Below are 20,393 nucleotides of genomic sequence, written 5' to 3'. Positions count from 1 at the left end.
ATGCATGTATTTGTAAGGAGTCTTGCATAAGTAACTATGTCAAAGCAGAAATGTTTATGCTAATTGTACAATCTATTTTGAAATAGACCACTTCAAGTAAATAAACTAATAAAGTTGTTAAGATTACAGAAAACCCTATACATTTGTAGACTCTTGTTTACTATTGTGTATATGTGATGTTGCATACATTGAGCAGGGATGCCATTGTTAAGTCATTGGAAACAGACGGACAGCCAGTACCTGTGTCTCAGGACATGAAACCGCTCGGCATGACATCATTAGCGACCAGTATGGAGGAACTCTCTACAGAGAGAGAGGAAGTTTTACACAGGGAAGGGACTGAGGAGGTGCTAGACCATGCAGATATACAACTCACATTGGGGGATAATGTTTCAGAGACTGTTAGTGGGGTAAGTTTCATGTAGAGACAGTTAGTGGGGTAAGTTTCATGTAGAATAATTACCAGTAACTGCAAAACTAAATATCATTTACAGACAGTGCATGTAATAACATGAAAATCAGTTTCAAGAAAAGTTTTGAAACACTCTCAACCATAGATCTTTTATTACAATAGGTGCACTCAGAAATTTCATCATACACGAGCATGCAAAGTCTGGCAGCTTTAGTTCCTATGGAAACAAGCATCATGGCAGAGACTTTGACCTCTGCAGATGAGGTCATGAGCACCATGGAAACAGGCCCAACATCATTCCCATCAGGACTGGACGATTTCACCGTGCGAATGTCTGTCAATGATGCTCGTAACTTGGTGGAGTTGTTGAAGCTTGCTGTGGCTTCTAGAATGGGAGAGCCTGCCAGGGAGTGTTTGTCTGACAATCTGACTCGTCTGGCCAAGGCGTACCCTCAGGTACTAATATCCATTGTTTCTGTTATAATTGCTGGAGTAAATTTTTGTAGTTCAACATATTTGCCTTGCTTAGTGGGAAGTAAATATTTGGACTGATTACATTTGTTAAAGTTTATATTGTTTTAAGTAATGCTATATGACAGTTTGTCATGGTTATGAATTTGTGAATAAGAAGTAACTGTAAAATCCACAAATATTGACATTATGAATTTTTTATTGATACAAGTTTGTGTCTGCAAATTACACTGTCAGAAATTGAAGTACATGTACATGTTTTAAAACAGAAAACTTTTTTTACATCATCACTCTACATAAATTGTATTATTCATAATTCAAATTCTTCATTTCTCAAACTAAAGTGTTTATCTTTTTTTATACATGTGTCTCCTGTAATTTCATTGAATATCTGTAAGTAATCGGTGCGTTGTCATTCTGTGCAGGTAGCGGAGATGTTGCTGGAGTTGTGTGTTACGGAGCTGGAGGATGTGGCATCGGATCGTGTTTGTGGGAGGTTGCCGCAACCAGTGATTCAGGAGAGTCCACACCCGTACAGCGACGACGCCTCCCTCAGTGGTACAGTCAAAATACCAGGTAAATTATGTCTATGTAACAAGGAAATAATTTCAAAATACATGTATCAGGTGAATGATATAGAAAATACACTGTACCAGGTAGATAAACTCAAAATTTCAGGTAAATGATATCAGGTAATTAACCTCAAGATGCCAGTAGATAATCTCAAAATACCTAGAAAACAACCTCAAAATACAATGTATCAGGTAAACAATCTCAAGATACCAGGTAAACAATCTCAAGATACCAAGTAAACAATCTCAAGATACCACGTAAACAATCTCAAGATACCATGTAAACAATCTCAAGAAACCAGGTAGATAATCTCAAGATACCCATAAACAATCTCAAGATACCACGTAAACAATCTCAAGATACCACGTAAACAATCTCAAGATACCACATAAACAATCTCAAGATATCATGTAAACAATCTCAAGATACCACGTAAACAATCCTAAGATACCAGGTAGATAATCTCAAAATACCAGATAAATAATCTTGAATTCTCAAAATAACAGATAAATATTTTTAGAATACCAGGTGAGTAATCTTAAAATAGATTTGGCACTGTGACTGTTGAAGCTGTGAATATTGACATAATCATGAGTAAGGACCTTTTCTCTGTATGATAGTGGATAAATAGAGATTTTGATACTGTAGCATAACCTTATATTAGCACTCTTGTGTTGACATTATAAATGTTAAAAGCTGAACCCTGCTAAAATAAGTACATGTACGATACTTAATGCTGTTATAACACTGACGACTTAACAACTGTCTTTATATCCTCAGATACTTTTATTCTTCAATGAGCACAAATTCACTAGTTCCTACCATCCATTGTGCCCTGTATGGGGTATTAGTCCCATTAGGACAATTCTAGTTGGACTTGTTACTGTGTATTTTGTGCAACTTTTACCTATATGCACACATGTTGAAATCCCAAATCCACAATAGATGCAGTTTGTGAATCTGAGGATGATCTTCAGAAAAAAAAATTGTTGCATTCCATATTTTTCCTATTTGACAGTATATGTACTGTTTTTGTAGGAGCTGATTCATTGAGGGTGGAGTTTGACCGCCGATGCTCCACAGAGAGGAGGCATGATCCCCTGACGATCTCCGACAGTTCTGGCAGGACCCTGGCTGTCAAATCAGGTAGGTATCTCGCACGCTTTACTGTATGGCAAAAGTCTTAGAAGAAAGATGTCATTGATTTCAAAATGTTTTCATGTTACTTCTTGGGTAATTGAAGGACTTTTTGAGAAGTCAAAGGAGGTTAGCATAACTTTAAAGTTTTCAACCTAACATATTTTGAATGGGAAATGGATATGATTTTCAGAGAAATTACATGTTTGTGGTTTAGTTTTAAGTGGATGTTTTTGATCAATGAAGCAAACTTAATTCCACTATATGAGTAAAGCCTCTGATTTGTGAATCTCTCTGAAATTATTTGAAATGTTAATTATTTAGGACGGGAGTGGTCGGACTGGTCCCAGGAACTCCGGATCGACGGAGATGAACTGCGGTGGAAGTTTGTCAGTGATGGCTCTGTCAACGGATGGGGTTGGTATTTCACCGTCTATCCCATCATGCCCGCCGCTGCCCCCATGGACATGCTGTCAGACAGGACAGTTCTCTCCCGGCCCTCCATAGATCTTGTTACGTGTTTACTAGACTTCAAACTGGAGATTAATCGGGACAGAAATATCGTCACCCGACTTGCTGCAACCTTGGCTGCCAATGCTCAACTAAGTTCTCTAGGTTGGTTCTTAGGGAATTAGTTTATTAAAAATTTTAGTTATTTTTTCTATAATTATGTGTATTGTCTACTCTCCTAGTTAACTTATAGTACATTCAGTGATTCCAGTCCATCTTTTTGCCCATCCATCCATGGCCATTATTCATTAGACATTTTTAAATTCAGTATTTTTAATTACATTTATGATTATTCTTTGATTAGAATTTTAAAACACGTGGTAATCAAAGGGTAGCATAATATTAAATCTTTTTAGTTCGCTGAATGAAAAATTTGCACAGATTCACCAATGTCATTTTTGTGCTTTACAGGGTCTAGTCAGCGGATGTGGGCGTTACAGAAGCTGCGGAAACTCATGACCAGCAGCTCCGACCAGATTGTCAATGTCAACACTTTACTGGCCAGTCCCACTTTGGAGACAGCAGAACCAGATCTGTCCACGAGATCCCCTACAGCAGTCAGTATTCAGAGTTTTCTGCCTTATATGCATACCTTGAATAATTTAATCAAGAAATGTATATTTGTATATTTTTGTTTGTTTGAAAGGTAATATCTTAAGCTGATTCTTCTCAGCTGTAGGAAATATACAAGATATTGTAAGCATACTTGATGTACATGTTATTTTATTATGTTATATTTACATTTCCAATGTGTTTGCCTTTGATATCTTTACAAATTGTAATGATAGCCTTTTCCTTATGAATACAACATAGATGTGAACAATGCACATGCGAATCTTAATAAATATATTTATAGTTTGTCTGTTTTAATGGCTAGGAATTCTGACAGAAATAAAAGTAGGATATAAATATAAAAAATCAATTTCATTTTTGAAAATACATGAGGGTATGAACTGCAGCGTTTCACATTGGTATTCTTTTCAGGATGGGCTAGTGCACTTTATGAAGTATGCCAGTGTAAAGTTTTGCATTTCATACCTTCATATATTTTCAAAAATGGAATTTATTTCTTAAATGGCTAGAAATTAATGTTCTCAAAATATTTAATTTTAATTTACAGTTATTAAGTAGTTCATCAGTGACCTCCCTGGTTAAGGGTCTGCCTGAGGCCCTTCAAAGGCAGTATGACTATGAGGATCCTATCGTCAGAAGTGGAAAACATCTGATGCACAGCCCTTTCTTCAAGGTATATGTAATATGAAAAGGAATTTAATTTAAGTATTTTACCAGATGAATAAATAAAAAAGAAACGATCCATTCACCACATTACACATGCTAAAGAATAAAAATTGCTGAAACATTCAGTGTTTACCTATCAAGCAAACTCTCCAGACTTGATTCCATTTGTGCTTGTGAGAATGATGTCATAAAGTGAGAGACGACACCTAGCTATCTCAGCTTCTCATAATCATGTGGATGTTCATCATATTAAAGTTATCAAACACTTTTGGTTCTGGTGGCCCTGGCTTGATAGTCACATGTGTATTAAGTATTTATTATGATGATTGTTTTCTATCTAAGGTCCTGGTGGCCCTGGCTTGATAATCATATGTGTACAGTATTTATTAAGTATTCATTACGGTGATGATTGTTTTCTATCTAAGGTCCTGGTGGCCCTGGCTTGCGACCTGGAACTGGATAAACTCAGTTGCTGCAGTGAGGCTCACAAGTGGGCCTGGTTCCGGCGATACTGTATGGCAGCTCGAGTTGCTAATGGTATTGTCCATAGGACTAATCTGCCAGTCTCCTTCCTGGAGGAAGTCCGGAAAAAGATTCAGGATATTTCTGGTGATGAAGATGAAGCTACAAGTGCCCACGAAAATCATAAGGTTTTCAATCAAGAACAAGATGAACAACTCTTGTTGTGGCTAAACAGGAAACCTGAAGAATGGACACTGTCCTGGGGAGGAAGTGGTCAAATCTGGGGTTGGGGGCACAATCACAGGGGTCAGCTTGGAGGAGTAGATGGTGCCAAGGTCAAGCAGCCAGTCAGCTGTGAGGCTCTGGCTGTCACAAGGCCAATCCAACTTGTCGGAGGAGAGCAGACTCTATTTGCAGTCACTGCTGAAGGAAAGGTAAAATAGAAAGAGAGATACATTGTATGTTGCATATATTGAAAGAATTGAAAAATAAGGTATAAGATCTTTGCGTGAATAATCCCAGCAAAGTCTTGTCCATATGGTTGAAGATAAACAAAAGATGGGTAACAAAACGATGTCTAGTGCCGTTTCCGTAATGTACGAGATTCAAGGACTCTTTTTCTATCATTCCACAGGTATTTGCCACAGGATATGGGGCAGGCGGAAGGCTAGGAGTGGGAGGAACAGAGTCTGTTTCCCACCCTACACAACTGGAATCCATCCAACATGTGTTTATCAAGAAACTGGCTGTCAACTCAGGAGGGAAGCACTGCCTAGCTCTCTCTGCGGAGGGAGAAGTGTACTCCTGGGGCGAGGGGGAGGATGGAAAACTTGGTCATGGAAACAGAAGGTAACCAGGGAATTTTTTTGATTCTATGTTTTTTGAACACAAATACAAATATTTCAAAAAGGATTTTAAACTGTAACAAAATTTTGCATTTGGTGTGAAGCCTTGAAATCTTTTTGAAAATCCAACAAATTTACTTGTATATTGTAATGAATTTTGATTTCACAGCTAATAGTATACTTGTAGAAGGGCATAGTGTTGGCAGAGGACAGATAATCTTATGAAATGCACTGGTAATTTTCTCCCTTTCATTTATAGTCCTTGTGACAGGCCAAGAGTAATAGATTCTCTGAGGGGGAAGGAAGTGGTAGATATTGCAGCAGGAGGGGCACATAGTGCCTGTATCACGGCCAATGGGGAACTGTACACATGGGGGAAGGGGCGTTACGGTCGCCTGGGTCATGGAGACAGTGAGGATCAGCCCCGACCAAAACTGGTACATTTTCATGGAAATTATGTTGTGTACTTAGTGAAAATTTAACACAGATACTGTCAAGTTGAGTGAATTCATGGAATGTAAATATGGCTTACTTTCTCTAATATATTTCATCTTGAGATCAATGTCATCATTCTTTTGTTTTTAACTGTAGGTAGAGGCCCTGAAATCTTACCATGTAATTGACATTGCGTGTGGCAGTGGTGATGCTCAGACACTGTGTATCACTGATGATGACAACGTCTGGTCATGGGGAGATGGTGATTATGGAAAGCTAGGTATGGCCTTACTTTTGTACGTGTAGATCAGTAATGCTGTAGTTCACTGACTGTCAATCTCTGTTAGTACATGTGGGACGTCTGTCTTCCATTCAGCTGGAATAGAATTTTACAATCTCACTTCCTCAGGCAAGTATAATATTCTGCAGAGAAAAATATTAAACTGCTTTTAAATTACTGATGTATTGAAAAGGTAAGTATCAGAGTGATTCTGCAAGGGAGATGATCATAATTAAAGATTTGGTTGAAAGAAATTATTCTCCCTTTATAGTACGGAGCTTTTCTTTGTATAGGCAGGGAAGGGAATAATTTATCTGTTTACAGTTCAAGTAACGAGTTAATCATTGTGAAAGTGGGCAGAAAGTGATGTGACCTATTGACAGTAATGAGTTTATCTTTGTATTGTCTGGGGAGGAAATGATTTGACCTATTTACAGTAATGGGTTCATCTTTGCACAGGCTGTTCAGGAAGTGATTTATCTCCCTTACAGTAATGAGTTTATCTTTGTACAGGGTGGGGAGGAAGTGATTTATCTCCCTTACACTTTGTACAGGGTGGGGAGGAAGTGAATTATCTCCCTTACAGTAATGAGTTCATCAATGTACAGGCCGGGGAGGAAGTGATTTATCTCCCTTAATGAGTTTATCTTTGTACAGGGCGGGGATGAAGTGAATTATCTCCCTTACAGTAATGAGTTCATCTATGTACAGGCCAGGGAGGAAGTGATTTATCTCCCTTACAGTAATGAGTTTATCTTTGTACAGGATGGGGAGGAAGTGATTTATCTCCCTTACAGTAATGAGTTTATCTTTGTACAGGCCGGGGAGGAAGTGATTTATCTCCCTTAATGAGTTTATCTTTGTACAGGGCAGGGAGGAAGTGATTTATCTCCCTTACAGTAATGAGTTTATCTTTGTACAGGGCGGGGAGGAAATGATTTATCTCCCTTACAGTAATGAGTTTATCTTTGTACAGGGCGGGGAGGAAGTGATTTATCTACCTTATAGTAATGAGTTTATCTTTGTACAGGCCGGGGAGGAAGTGATGGTTGTAAAGTGCCAATGAAAATAGAAACACTGCAAGGTCAAGGAGTCATGAAGGTGGAATGTGGGTCTCAATTCTCTGTGGCTTTGACCAAAAGTGGAGCTGTCTACACGTGGTAAGAAATAAGATTGATGTAAATTCTTTCTTGCTAAATCATGTAAAAATAAATTATCATTTGATATTTGTAATATACTGCTGTCTTGTCCATTCATTCTTAAAGATGGTATGCATGAGTAAATTTATTGAGATGTGTATCACTGGCTGTTCCTTCAGGGGTAAGGGAGACTACCATCGTTTGGGTCATGGATCTGATGATCATGTCAGGCGACCACGAAGGGTGTCAGCTCTCCAGTCCAAAAAGGTCATTGATGTAGCATGTGGGTCACTTCACTGTGTGGCCTGTACTGATTCAGGTGAGTGAAAAGTCAGACAAATTATTTAATAGGGTCACTTCACTGTGTGGCCTGTACAGGGTCACTTCACTGTGTGGCCTGTACAGGGTCACTTCACTGTGTGGCCTGTACAGGGTCACTTCACTGTATGGCCTGTGCAGGTTCACTTCATTATGTGGCCTGTACTGATTCAGGTGAGTAAAATGTCTGAGAAATTATTCCTCACTGTATACATGTACAGTGGAGCCTCGTTAATCTGGACACTTTGGTTCCCAGCAAAATCATCCGGATAAATGAAGCGTCCGGATAATTGAATCGCATATTTTCTAGCTTTGCATAAGTAACCGATATGTGCCTACTTTATTGATGCATAGTGAATTAAACACATTCTATCATTGGATTTCACCATTTGCATTAGCATATAAATTATGATAAATGTTAACATTTACATGTATTTCAAAGCACTAAAATTTAATGTACGTGTTCAGTGTATTTGCCTGTGCTTACATTGTACATACATATGATCCCTACAAATTAAATAAATATACAAAACTGTGTACCGTATGCACCAAAACAAATAATGAAGCACTTTATGTAACTATAAGTAGATAAATCATTAGTAACTAACATAATCATTTACACTTCAAACATTTCATCACACTTTTACTTCTTAAAGAGGCCGATAATTTCCATCTGTCACGATTCACGGGTTCGGCGGTCTGTTAAAACAATCGTCATCGTCCAAAGTTGATATAAGAATTTCGTGATTATCATGTCAGTTGACAACATTCTTTAACCAAAATTCAATCTTCCAGAGTTTATATTTCTTATTCTATAATTATCCAAGACAATATCGGTTGAACAAAATCATTTAAGCTCGTAATATCAAGACCTACTACTGCTTTGATCTAATCACGCGCACCTATTATTTTCATGATGCGATAATAACGGAACAAAACTCGGGTGAAACTAACATTACTGGTACATACAAAATTTATTTGTCATTTTCCTTAAAATGGTTATTTTCTCACTTCTACCCAGAGTTTAAAAATTCGAAAGCAATAAAGCTCTACAACATCGTAAGAAGAATCAATCGTACACAGGTACATGCTACATGCGTGACATTCTAAACATTAAAAACTTACTACATAGACATGTGCCTGAACATACATGTATATTTCACGCCAATCAACAGTATAAAATCCAGAATCTAGAAGTATAATCTACACTCTTTAGATTTGAATAAGCCGATATCAATTTACGAATCAGTACAATTGATATGTGTAGCAGTTAAAAAAATATCATTACGGCATGATGTTTAATTTATTAATACTATTAGGGTATTGATCAAGACTATAAAATAATATGCTACAGATTTATTTACAAAATTCAACACTACACACAATAAAGATCTTATGTGCGAAAATTGGCAATACAATGTCTCGATCGGCACGTGCTATCTAACGGACTTATCATCACACACCACCTAATTGGAGGGAGGTGTTGACATGGTACAGGTAATTGCTTCAATTAGACAGTTTGGCTTGTTTTCTTTATAATTTACGCCTTGCTAAAATTGTCCGACACAGATCTTCCCTAAACATAATTACCGTCCGGATTAACGGTACAATTTTCATTGCATTATAACGTTTTGTAGTAAAAAGTGACCGTCCGGATCCGGAACGCGAATTTCCGGATTAATGATGCAAAATAATGTATAAAAATTCTGTTCCCTAGAAAAATCGTCCGGAAGGTGAAGCGTCCGGATTAATGGCGTCCGGATTACCGAGGCTCCACTGTATTTGTCCTTTCATCATTAAAGTTTAGAATTGCAATGTAAATCAGTGTCAAGTACAGTACTTTAGTGCCAATTATGCTTGATAAGAACTTCTCTATTTACTCTTGTCATTTCAATCATTTTCAAAATTCATATTTGGAATTTAGTCAGCCCCTATCATCCTGTGTTTATTGTACTTGTAACTTGCAGAGTACTCTGACCATTTACAGACTCTTGTTAGTCTGAAAAATTGAGAGTAATTGTAGTTTACTTGTGTCTACAGGGGAGGTATATTGAGTAATTGTAGTTTACTTGTGTCTACAGGGGAGGTATATTGAGTAATTGTAGTTTACTTGTGTCTACAGGGGAGGTATATTGAGTAATTGTAGTTTACTTGTGTCTACAGGGGAGGTATATTGAGAGTAATTGTAGTTAACTTGTGTCTACAGGGGAGGTATATTGAGAGTAATTGTAGTTAACTTGTGTCTACAGGGGAGGAATATTGAGAGTAATTATAGTTTACTTGTGTCTACAGGGGAGGTGTATTGAGAGTAATTGTAGTTTACTTGTGTCTACAGGGGAGGTATATTGAGTAATTGTAGTTTACTTGTGTCTACAGGGGAGGTATATTGAGAGTAATTGTAGTTAACTTGTGTCTACAGGGGAGGAATATTGAGAGTAATTATAGTTTACTTGTGTCTACAGGGGAGGTGTATTGAGAGTAATTGTAGTTTACTTGTGTCTACAGGGGAGGTGTATTGAGAGTAATTGTAGTTTACTTGTGTCTACAGGGGAGGTGTATTGAGAGTAATTGTAGTTTACTTGTGTCTACAGGGGAGGTGTATTCCTGGGGAGACAATGATGAGGGACAACTTGGAGATGGAACCACCAATGCTATCCAGAAACCACGCCTGGTGACCTCACTGCTAGGTCTGTTCACTTTTAACACTAAACAGATTAGTATTAAGGGATTATCAGTTACTTGCAATCTTTTTCTTAGTATGTTTTATCCATTTGTTTTGGCCTTCAAAAAATATTAATTAATTGATGAACTTTTTATCTAAACTAAAGTATTCCTCTGTGAGAAATTAGATTTATAATTTACCTGCTAGAAATCAGAGATAGTAAGTAATTTCATTTCTTATTCTCTACTGATGAAAATTCACCTGTATTTGAAATATAGTTAATGTATGAATACAATGGAATACTGTATACAGGGTTATTTTCGTCTTTCTACACTTGCAAACTGTTTTGCCCAATTTTAATAAATTCGCATAGACATAGGTGTGTTAAATTCGCCCACTCTTAAATTTCACCCAGTGACAATGAGGGCGAAAGGAACGAAAATAAAACGGGGGCAAATATTTCCCTGTATACAGTAATCCTTTGTGATAAACTGTAACCCTGCATATCTGTTGACAGGTAAGAAGATCAACCGAGTGGCTTGTGGTTCTGCACACAGCTTAGCCTGGTCCACCAACAAAGCTGTCAGTGCAGGAAAGCTCCCCACTGCCATCCCCATGGAGTACAACCACCTTCAGAATCTCCCCATCACTGCCCTCAGGAACCGCCTGATGCTGCTCCACCACTTCTCGGACCTCTTCTGTCCATCCATCCCTATGTTTGACCTACAGAACAGAAGTCAAGTGGAGGTCAGGAATGATATCATTACAGGACTGGACAACCTCAGAGGAGTCATCGTGTCCTCTGTGAAGGTAACAATGTTCAATTTAAGGGTTTGATTTTTAAATGCTTATTGGTAAGAGCAGGCCATTTTTGTAACCTGAATAGATGGTGTGATCTTAAAGATGTTTTATACTTGAATAATAGGAGGCTGCCTTCAGAAAAGTTGTTCAGGCAACCATGGTGAGGGATAAACAACATGGACCGGTGGTGGAACTGAACCGACTGCAGGTAAAGGGAGAGCTAGATAAAAATAGAGGGAGAGGTAGCTAGAAATAGAGGGAGCGGTACACGTAGGTGAAGGGAGAGCTAGCTAAAAATAGAGAGAGAGGTACACGTAGATAAAGGGAAAGCTAGCTAAAAATAGAGGGAGAGGTAGCTAAAAATAGAGGGAGCGGTGCACGTAGGTAAAGGGAAAGCTAGCTAAAAATAGAGAGGTACACGTAGATAAAGGGAAAGCTAGCTAAATATAGAGGGAGCGGTACACGTAGGTGAAGGGAAAGCTAGCTAAAAATAGAGGGAGAGCTAGCTAAAAATAGAGGGAGAGGTACACGTAGGTGAAGGGAAAGCTAGCTAAAAATAGAGGGAGAGGTAGCTAAAAATAGAGGGAGAGGTAGCTAAAAATGGAAGGAGAGGTAGCTAAATATAAAGGGAGAGGTACACGTAGGTGAAGGGAGAGGTAGCTTAAAATAGAGGGAGAGGTATAACAGTTAATGGAGAACTAGATACAATAGAAAAGGGAGGGGTGTGGATTTCGGGAAGGGGCAATTACATGGAAGGGAGAGGCATAAAATAGGGAGGGGCAATTACAGGAAAAGTTTAAAGGAGAAGCATATATTATGGGAAAGGTAAATAATACAGGGAAGGATGGAGCCAGATTTATGAGGGAAGGATGGAGCCAGATTTACGAGGGAAGGATGGAGCCAGATTTACGAGGGGTAGCAACTGACATATATCAGTTCTATGTCTGCCCATGAATTCTTGAGGGATTTTGGATCATGTGCAAGTTTTTCGCCCACATGAAATTAGCTAAGTGGAGATGGGAACATTTAATTATTAATATAAACAATTTTTCGAATACAAAAGAATTTGCCTGGAAGTACTGTGTGACTTTTCATTTAGCGACAGTGAATTTTGGTGATTTTTATTTGAACATGTTTTAGTGTAAAGTGCATATCATACAAAAGGTTTGAACACAAGGTTCTCGCCTTAAATTTTTTTTCTTGTATTGTTTCCTATCTGTTCTAGATTTATGTATGGAGATTGAACACAGAATGGTTATTTTGTAGGTGAAGAGAGCCCGCAGTAAGGGAGGGTATGCTGGACCAGATGGGACCAAGTCTGTGTTTGGACAGATGGCCAGTAAATTGACCTCATTTGGGCCAGACAGTTTAATGTTGCCACATAGAGTTTGGAAAGTCAAGTTTGTAGGTCAGTATTACTGTGTTTTGAGTTATTATCATTGTGAAGATTTTCATATACAGGTTTACTTTTTAAAGTATACACGTATGTAAAGTTTTAATATAAGTTTATTAGGAAGCTTTTTATCAATTTGAGAATTTGTCACAATGATTCTTTTTCTCTCCTCACCGTGACATTTAGGAGAGAGTGTGGATGACTGTGGTGGGGGATACAGTGAGTCAGTGGCTGAAATGTGTGATGAGTTACAAAATGGATCCCTCCCCCTTCTTATTGTCACACCTAATGGTCGAGGAGAGTCTGGCGCCAACAGAGACTGCTTTATCTTCAATCCCATGGCCAAGTCACCGGTGCATGTCAACATGTTCAAATTTCTAGGTATCAACATTTCTGTTCTGTTAAATGCAATTTCCATATTTACATTGTCTTCTGTTCCATGAACAGTTTTGATTTACAAGGATACTTTGATATTGTGCATCTTGCATCTATTGACTGATTTTTCAGGAAGTCAAAATCAGTTGATAAGCTGAATATTTTCAATAATTTTTACACGAAATTTTTACAAAATGTTACGATAAATTGTTACTATGTTTTCACCTGTGCCTTACCTGTCTATATAATTTTTAGGTGTCCTGTTTGGCATTGCAATACGCAGTGGCAGTCCTCTCAGCCTGAACATTGCAGAACCTGTCTGGAAACAGGTGGCTGGCATGCCCCTCAGTTTGTCTGACCTGGCAGAGATTGACAAAGACTGTGTCCCAGGTATTTTAATACTTTGCATGCAATTGTCAAACTGAAATAACTCAAACTTTATCAGATTGTCATTCTCACTGCTGTGACAGAGATGCGATTGTAAGGGTTATGCATTTTATACACTGTTACATGCATGTGTCTTGCTCATTGTATTGGGATATGATCCAGTTTAAATTGCATCCACATGTAGAATGTGATAAATTTTTTTGCAGCAAAGTTTGTAGTGACTATGGGTAGGTGTTGATTTCAGATTGTGCACTAACAATGTATATAAAACTCGTCTAATTGAAAGTTTGGTATTTCAGGGCTGATATATATAAAGGATCTAACAGATGACAAACTACAAGCTGTAGAAATGCCTTTTAGCATTCCAAGCTCTTCTGGCCAGGAGGTACAATTGTCAGCAAAATACAGCAAGATCACACCAGCAAATAAAATGGAGTACATCAAACAAGCTATTAATTATAGGTAGGTGGAAAATTAAATAATTCAGGTGACTGAGCAGTCATAAATTAAGCAATGATTCAATCGGGGATTTTTAAAAAAAAATTGTCATTCACTTATTTAGTGTAGCCTTAGTGTTGCCTTTAATTCTTACAAAAGAACAAATCCAATTGCTGCTGAATCACATTTTTCAGGCACAAATCTTTAACACCCCCCCCCCCAACACCAACACCAACACCCCCCCTTCCGATTAGAATAATGGTTTAACATTATTTCCCCAAAAGAATTAATGAATTTACAATATTCACTCACTTGGAGAGGGTACATTGCTTCGTTAACATTGATTTCTTAAATTCTGAGACAGTGATTTGTAACCCCATTTAGTTATTACAATGTGTTTGATTTGGAAAGTAATTAATTTTGAATGTTAGGTGCACAAATGATAAAAATATTAACCACTTGTGTTGAAATTTACAGATTGCATGAGTTTGATGACCAAGTCAAGTGGGTCAGAGAGGGGATGTCGAAGGTCATCCCAGTGCCTCTCCTGTCACTGTTCACGGGACTGGAACTGGAAACCATGGTAATTGATTTCCTTACTTAATTCATCAATTAAAAAAAACAACAACATAAGGACTGAAGATAAATTTCATTTGTATATGTAATGTATAGGCCTGTACTATGTCACTGTATTTTAGTGTTTAAAATGCATTGTAATAACAGAAAGATAACACTGAGTTACACAAAAGAATATTAAAAAGTAAAAGAATGGAAATATTTCTTATACCTACATGTGTATATGATTGAGATATTGAAATTTCTAGCTATTTTCTTAGATGTCAAAAACATATGCAGCTGTGCATTTATTTTCATACACATATAGCATTTTGATGAGGTTGATACATGTTTTTATCAACCTGATGATAGTATATTGACCCGACTTTGTCCTCAGTCAATATACTCTCATCAGGTCGATTAAAACTTGCAATGAACTGATATCCAATGGCTATAATTTTTTTTAATCTTTTTAAAAGCACAAGGTTACAGTTCTGTCATTAAATGCTTATAGAATGAATACTGCCTAAATTGAATTTTTATAAACCTTAGTAAACTTAAAAATAGATTCCTTTTCTGTATGGGTTTATAAATGTTCTACTTTTATTATAAGGTTTATTCATTTCATAACAGAATCATGTGACAACAATTGACTAATCACAGGTTTTAGATAATATGATATCATGATACACTGATATATTTATACTACTGTGTAGTCTTATCGCTGTTAATAAAACACTGTTGTTATGGTAAAGAGCTAAAGTTGGCAAGATGCCAGACACTTTGAGAGAGAGTATTGTAATAAGTTCTCACTGAAGTGCAATCTGACTGTAGGTGTGTGGCAGCCCAGACATTCCGCTGTACCTGTTGAAGTCTGTGGCAACATACAAAGGCGTGGATGCTAATGCGCCCCTGGTCAGCTGGTTCTGGGAGGTGATGGAGGAGCTGTCGAACAATGAAAGGTCCCTGTTCCTGAGGTTCGTGTGGGGCAGGACCCGATTACCTAGGTCAATAGCTGACTTCAGAGGAAGGGACTTTGTGCTACAGGTTCGTATTAAGAAAGTGAGGCAGTTCACATTTGATAACTCATCCTGTCAGAAAGAAATGTATAAATTTTCATATTGTCAGTGACAAAAAACTTGATGTTTTTAATTACATTGTGTATTAAATGCAGTACTGGATGAAAACATACCATATGTGTACTTACGTCTCAATCGCTGGAGCAAATCATTGATACTGACAATCACATTGCACTAAAGCATAAAATGGTTCATCACCCAGTGTAAAACAGTCTTGCAAATTCATGATTTCACCAAGTTTAGAGAGGGCTAAATATTTTTAAGAATATGCTTAGATATGTCCACATACAGTGTACAAACTGAGGGTCAAATTTTAAATGGCTGTGTTTATACAGGTGCTGGATAAATATAACCCCCCAGACCACTTCTTGCCAGAGAGCTACACCTGCTTCTTCCTGCTAAAGATGCCACGTTACTCGTGCAAACTGGTGTTACGAGAAAAACTCAAGTACGCCATCCACTTCTGTCGTTCCATAGACACAGACGACTACGCTCGTGTAGCTCTGACCGGGGAAATCCTGGTCAACGATACCCCTGACGCCAGCGAAGACTCGGAGGATATTTACAGCATGGAATCTGACGGAGAAATTGTGGATTCGGATTCGAGTCTTGTCTGAACTGGATTTCTTTGTATCTAGTCTAGGGAATCATGAGACCTAAAACAATGATACAAAACTTGGATGTAAATTCCATATTTTGTGAAAGGAGGTGACTCTAAGATGTTGTATCATGAAATAAATATTGTTTTAAAGATCAAGAAAACGGTGACCATGGGTTGTCTGTAGATTTGAATGTCGCACAATTTTGTAAATATGGTAACATCTCATTCCATGGGATTAAATCACCAAGTGACACAAATTGCCATTCAGACTGGAAACTTAGTATATTTATGTGAATGAGCACTCATTTCATTTTTTCTTGCAGGTGTTAATTGATCACACCATAGTGAATTATAATGGTGCACCTTAGTTTGATCATGGTAAAGGCAATTTAATACAAATACATCATATTGAATACATTCAATGTTATACACGCTGATGAACCAATAGATATATTGTATATGAAGTCTATAACTCTGTTAGATATTTTGTGAGGTTGTCCCAGACTTTTATAAAAGAATGGGGACATGAAGTGTTATCAGCAACTAACTAATGTCACAAAAATCTTCTTAGCTGAATTGTTATCCTGTGCATCTTCAATTCTAAAATAATTCATTATGCCTGTATTTTGATGATTTCTAAAATAATTCATTATGCCTGTATTTTGATGATTTCTAAAATAATTCATTATGCCTGTATTTTGATGATTTCTAAAATAATTCATTATGCCTGTATTTTGATGATTTTCATGCTATTGAATGTGTTTTACTTTAGTCAAATGAATTTTTTATTTTGCTACAATCACATGTATGTAACAATCCAGTGTTGTTTTTTTTGTAAGTATTTTATTAAATGATGTACTGTTGTGTTGTCTTCAGTTTGGCAACACTGATGTAGTGTCCATACTTGTTTTATTCTGCGTTTTTTTTTTTGTTTTTGTTTTTGTCTTGCAGTGTATTAGCTGCTGCAGTATTTGAAGTGAACATTGTCTTTGTTTCAGACATTATAAGTACATGTGTGTACAATGTGGGGAGTGTAAGTGAGTATTTTTCAATATTGAAAAATATTTAAGGTACAGGTAGTTTTTACCAAAGACATGCAAGTCCAATGAATGAATGATTTGATCTATGATGCTGCCCCATGGGCTTGTTGTGATACATTTGTTTTAGTCTCAGTACTAGTATTTTTAAACTTTGATCCTTTGTCTGATTGAAATATATATGTGTGTGTTTATATATATACACACACACTACACACACATACATCTATGTACATATATCTGTGTGTGTGTGTGTGTGTGTTTAGGTTAAAGAGAAACTAGTATGGAGGGGTAGAAAGACTTCTTGTGTTGATACTATTTATAGCTGAAAAGGAAGGTGTAATTTGTGTAACATATTATCCCTTTTTATAACAAATTATACCTAGTAGGAGTTACAAATTATACCTTTGTGTGACAAATCATACCAGAGGAGAGACTTGAGAGATATACATGTACCTTGACTCAAGATTGCCATGACTGTTATGCTCAACTTGAACAGTTAATTTTGAAAGATGAAGAAGTAATTTTAATTGAACTAATTTTTAACCTGAACTATATTTAAAAAGGACTGTTTTATGTATTTTATTCACAGTATACAAGATGATATTGTGCTTGAACTAACACACTTCTCCATTTAATTCTGGGATCATTAAAGATTTTTTTGATTTGTAGCAGTTTATCAAACTGTGTTGTTTTTTATGGGTATGATTTATTGTTATGAATCATGTCATATTTGTTGGTTTATAAGTTATTTTATGTACAATAGTGTTTATGCTTTTGAATTTCTTATTTATAAAGTTTGTGGAAAAACAATGTGTCTGTCTGTTTTATTGATGTAACATATTCCACGCTCACAAGGTTTCAGAAGGACTGACACTCCTGGCCATAGTAGGGAAATATTCAAGATATACTGCTAATCGGTATGCATTTTTAGACCACTTGAGTGACCCATGACAATTGATGTTGGTCTGTTGGTATCTATTGTTCATTATCATTTAAACTTGATCAACTTCTTCACTGAAAGTACAAGGCCATTTTTCATCTTTTTTATTTATTGAGGAATGAGAGCATATAAGAATTTCATTATGGTCAATGAAATCCTGAGGAGTGAAATGAAAACCACTAAAAGTTATGCAATCTTGAAAAATCTTCTTTACTTGGGGGACATTTAGCAGACAAATTGTGTAAGGAAGGATATTTCTGCTGAAGTTGTGAAATGCATAGCCTCTCTGGTCAGGGGTTCTGATGCCAAGGTTGGCTTTATGGTTCACATTGTGAAAATGGGAGTATCTGTCCACCATTTTGATTTGACAAATTTTATAGGAGTTATGGGACTTTGTTGAATTTGTACAGGCTACACTGTAGGAACACTGTGGACGCAACTCCTCAGAAACCGCATGATGGATTTTGTTCAAATTTTGTGGGATTGTTAGTCACCATGTGTAGGTCATCATATTGCGCCACCATTTTGATTCTACAAATTTTACAGGAGTAATGAGACTTAGTTGAATTTGTACATGCTACACTTTGTGGACGCAACTTGGACACCGCTGCCCTGATTTAATTCAAATTTTGCAGGAATGTAAAACACCATATGTATTAGATCATAACCTTTAATCATTTTGATTTGACTTTTTGTGGGAGTTCTTGGACTTTACCCTTTTTTTTTTGCATTCTGTACATAAATGTAAATTTTATTAAAAGATTTCGTTAATGATCAAATTATGCATAATGATTTATCACAAAATCTGAAGCCCAATCCAGAGGATGTAGACTCATCCTCCAACCTTGGAAAACCTTTGGGTCAAGCAAAATCATGGAGCATCAAACTAACAAACTCAAATGATTAAAGATATATCTAATTATTTGAACATATCATCAATTCATTTGATGCAAATAACAATTCCGTTAAAGGTCTCTTCAAATAATGGATGATATCTGACAAGTTGAAATAATGGTCTGATGAGTCAACATAATGATCTAACAAGTCTGACCCTAACCAAGATCATTATGTTGACTTGTCAGATGTTTTTGTCGACTTGTCAGATGATGATGTTGACTTGTCAGATAATTATGTCAACTAGTCAGATTTGATGTTGACAGGTATTACCAGGGAAAGGTATAGTGGCATATTTCTGCCGTCACTTATCAGATAATTATGTCGACTTGTCAGTTTATTATGTCAATTTTTCAGATGATTTTGTCCACTTGTCAAATAATAAAGTTTTTTTGTAAAAAAAATAATTGTAAAAATGCTTTCACATCCAAAATGTGCCATCCAGTTAACAACTTGTTAGATCATTTTGTCAACTTGTCAGAACATTATGCCAATTTGTCAGATCTTTATGTCGATTTGTTAGATCATTATGTTGATAAGTGAATGACAAATTTTGAGCCTGAAAGCATTTTTATGGTTACTTTATAACTTTTTTATCATTTGACAAGGGAACAATATTATCAGAAAAGTCAACACCACTATCTGAAAAGTAAAGAATAACTAACTGAAAAGTCAACATAACTGAATAGTCAACATAATAAACTGACAAGTTGACATAATTATCTGACAAGTGATAGCAGAAATATGCCACCATTTAGGAGAAATTATGAACGTGGATTTTTTCCATCAAAAAGTTGACAAGTTGATTGATTACGGTTTTAAGCCGATTGGCATTATTAACAGACAAGTTAACATAATTATCTGACAAATCCACATAATTTTATGACAATTACGTGATGTCAGGAATATGCCACCATAGAAAGTATCGATCGGAATTGACAATGCGATGGCAGAAATATGTCACCATACAAGTAGTTTGATAAAATTTTACGTTAGTACACAACATTACTACGTATTTAGATCTAATAAAAATCGAGATATAGAAGTATCAATTATCATATACTTGCAATAATTCTATGTAAAATATAGAGGAAAAAAAGACATTCAGGGAAAGTACGAAAGTTCGGGGGAAATCAGCACATGGTGTGTGTTCCCGCCATAATGTCTGACTATTTAAAAACATCCGGCCTGGTTTAATTTTTCTACTGGAGAAGGTGAAGTACAATATGAACGTTTATATTTGATCCCAGATGTATAAAACAAAATCATACATTAATAATTATTATAACAGTAGGATGGTATTGCGCCAAACTGTGGATGACACCGCGATCAATCTTCAATTATTTTAACTTTAAATTTTATTTACGTATTTTGTATTGAGCAGCTGTCTCAGTCAGTTAGTGATGT

The 20,393-nt window shown here is 36.5% G+C and overlaps 1 protein-coding gene and 2 long non-coding RNA genes across 3 annotated transcripts in view; 1 reads left to right on the top strand and 2 right to left on the bottom strand.

Moving 5' to 3' along the window:
* The window catches only part of LOC125667042 (E3 ubiquitin-protein ligase HERC2-like), a 76,984-nt gene extending 59,022 nt beyond the window's left edge, over nt 1-17,962 (top strand). The window contains exons 59-81 of the mRNA XM_048900349.2: nt 197-410; nt 575-868; nt 1,309-1,459; nt 2,495-2,602; nt 2,918-3,208; nt 3,515-3,660; nt 4,224-4,349; nt 4,768-5,238; nt 5,439-5,653; nt 5,909-6,086; nt 6,241-6,364; nt 7,395-7,524; nt 7,683-7,822; nt 10,413-10,508; nt 11,001-11,293; nt 11,409-11,492; nt 12,551-12,692; nt 12,864-13,058; nt 13,308-13,442; nt 13,739-13,901; nt 14,355-14,460; nt 15,267-15,479; nt 15,847-17,962. Of these exons, the coding sequence (XP_048756306.2) occupies nt 197-410; nt 575-868; nt 1,309-1,459; nt 2,495-2,602; nt 2,918-3,208; nt 3,515-3,660; nt 4,224-4,349; nt 4,768-5,238; nt 5,439-5,653; nt 5,909-6,086; nt 6,241-6,364; nt 7,395-7,524; nt 7,683-7,822; nt 10,413-10,508; nt 11,001-11,293; nt 11,409-11,492; nt 12,551-12,692; nt 12,864-13,058; nt 13,308-13,442; nt 13,739-13,901; nt 14,355-14,460; nt 15,267-15,479; nt 15,847-16,128 (4,297 nt within the window). The 3' untranslated portion in view covers nt 16,129-17,962. The remainder of the gene's footprint in view (nt 1-196; nt 411-574; nt 869-1,308; nt 1,460-2,494; nt 2,603-2,917; nt 3,209-3,514; nt 3,661-4,223; nt 4,350-4,767; nt 5,239-5,438; nt 5,654-5,908; nt 6,087-6,240; nt 6,365-7,394; nt 7,525-7,682; nt 7,823-10,412; nt 10,509-11,000; nt 11,294-11,408; nt 11,493-12,550; nt 12,693-12,863; nt 13,059-13,307; nt 13,443-13,738; nt 13,902-14,354; nt 14,461-15,266; nt 15,480-15,846) is intronic.
* LOC130051693 (uncharacterized) lies at nt 1,065-4,668 on the bottom strand. The gene is made up of 2 exons (XR_008799976.1): nt 4,476-4,668; nt 1,065-1,470 (listed from the first exon to the last, which is right to left on the bottom strand). It is a non-coding gene; the product is annotated as an uncharacterized LOC130051693 (long non-coding RNA).
* LOC125667043 (uncharacterized) lies at nt 5,098-10,532 on the bottom strand. The gene is made up of 3 exons (XR_007366998.2): nt 10,401-10,532; nt 6,262-6,460; nt 5,098-5,227 (listed from the first exon to the last, which is right to left on the bottom strand). It is a non-coding gene; the product is annotated as an uncharacterized LOC125667043 (long non-coding RNA).
* Nucleotides 17,963-20,393: the final 2,431 nt, after the last annotated feature.

Source organism: Ostrea edulis, chromosome 2 (genome assembly GCF_947568905.1).
Source record: "Ostrea edulis chromosome 2, xbOstEdul1.1, whole genome shotgun sequence".
Lineage (NCBI taxonomy): Eukaryota > Metazoa > Mollusca > Bivalvia > Ostreida > Ostreidae > Ostrea > Ostrea edulis.
The sequence above is the reverse complement of the archived record's forward strand: the minus strand, read 5'-3'. Positions and strand labels throughout refer to the sequence as shown.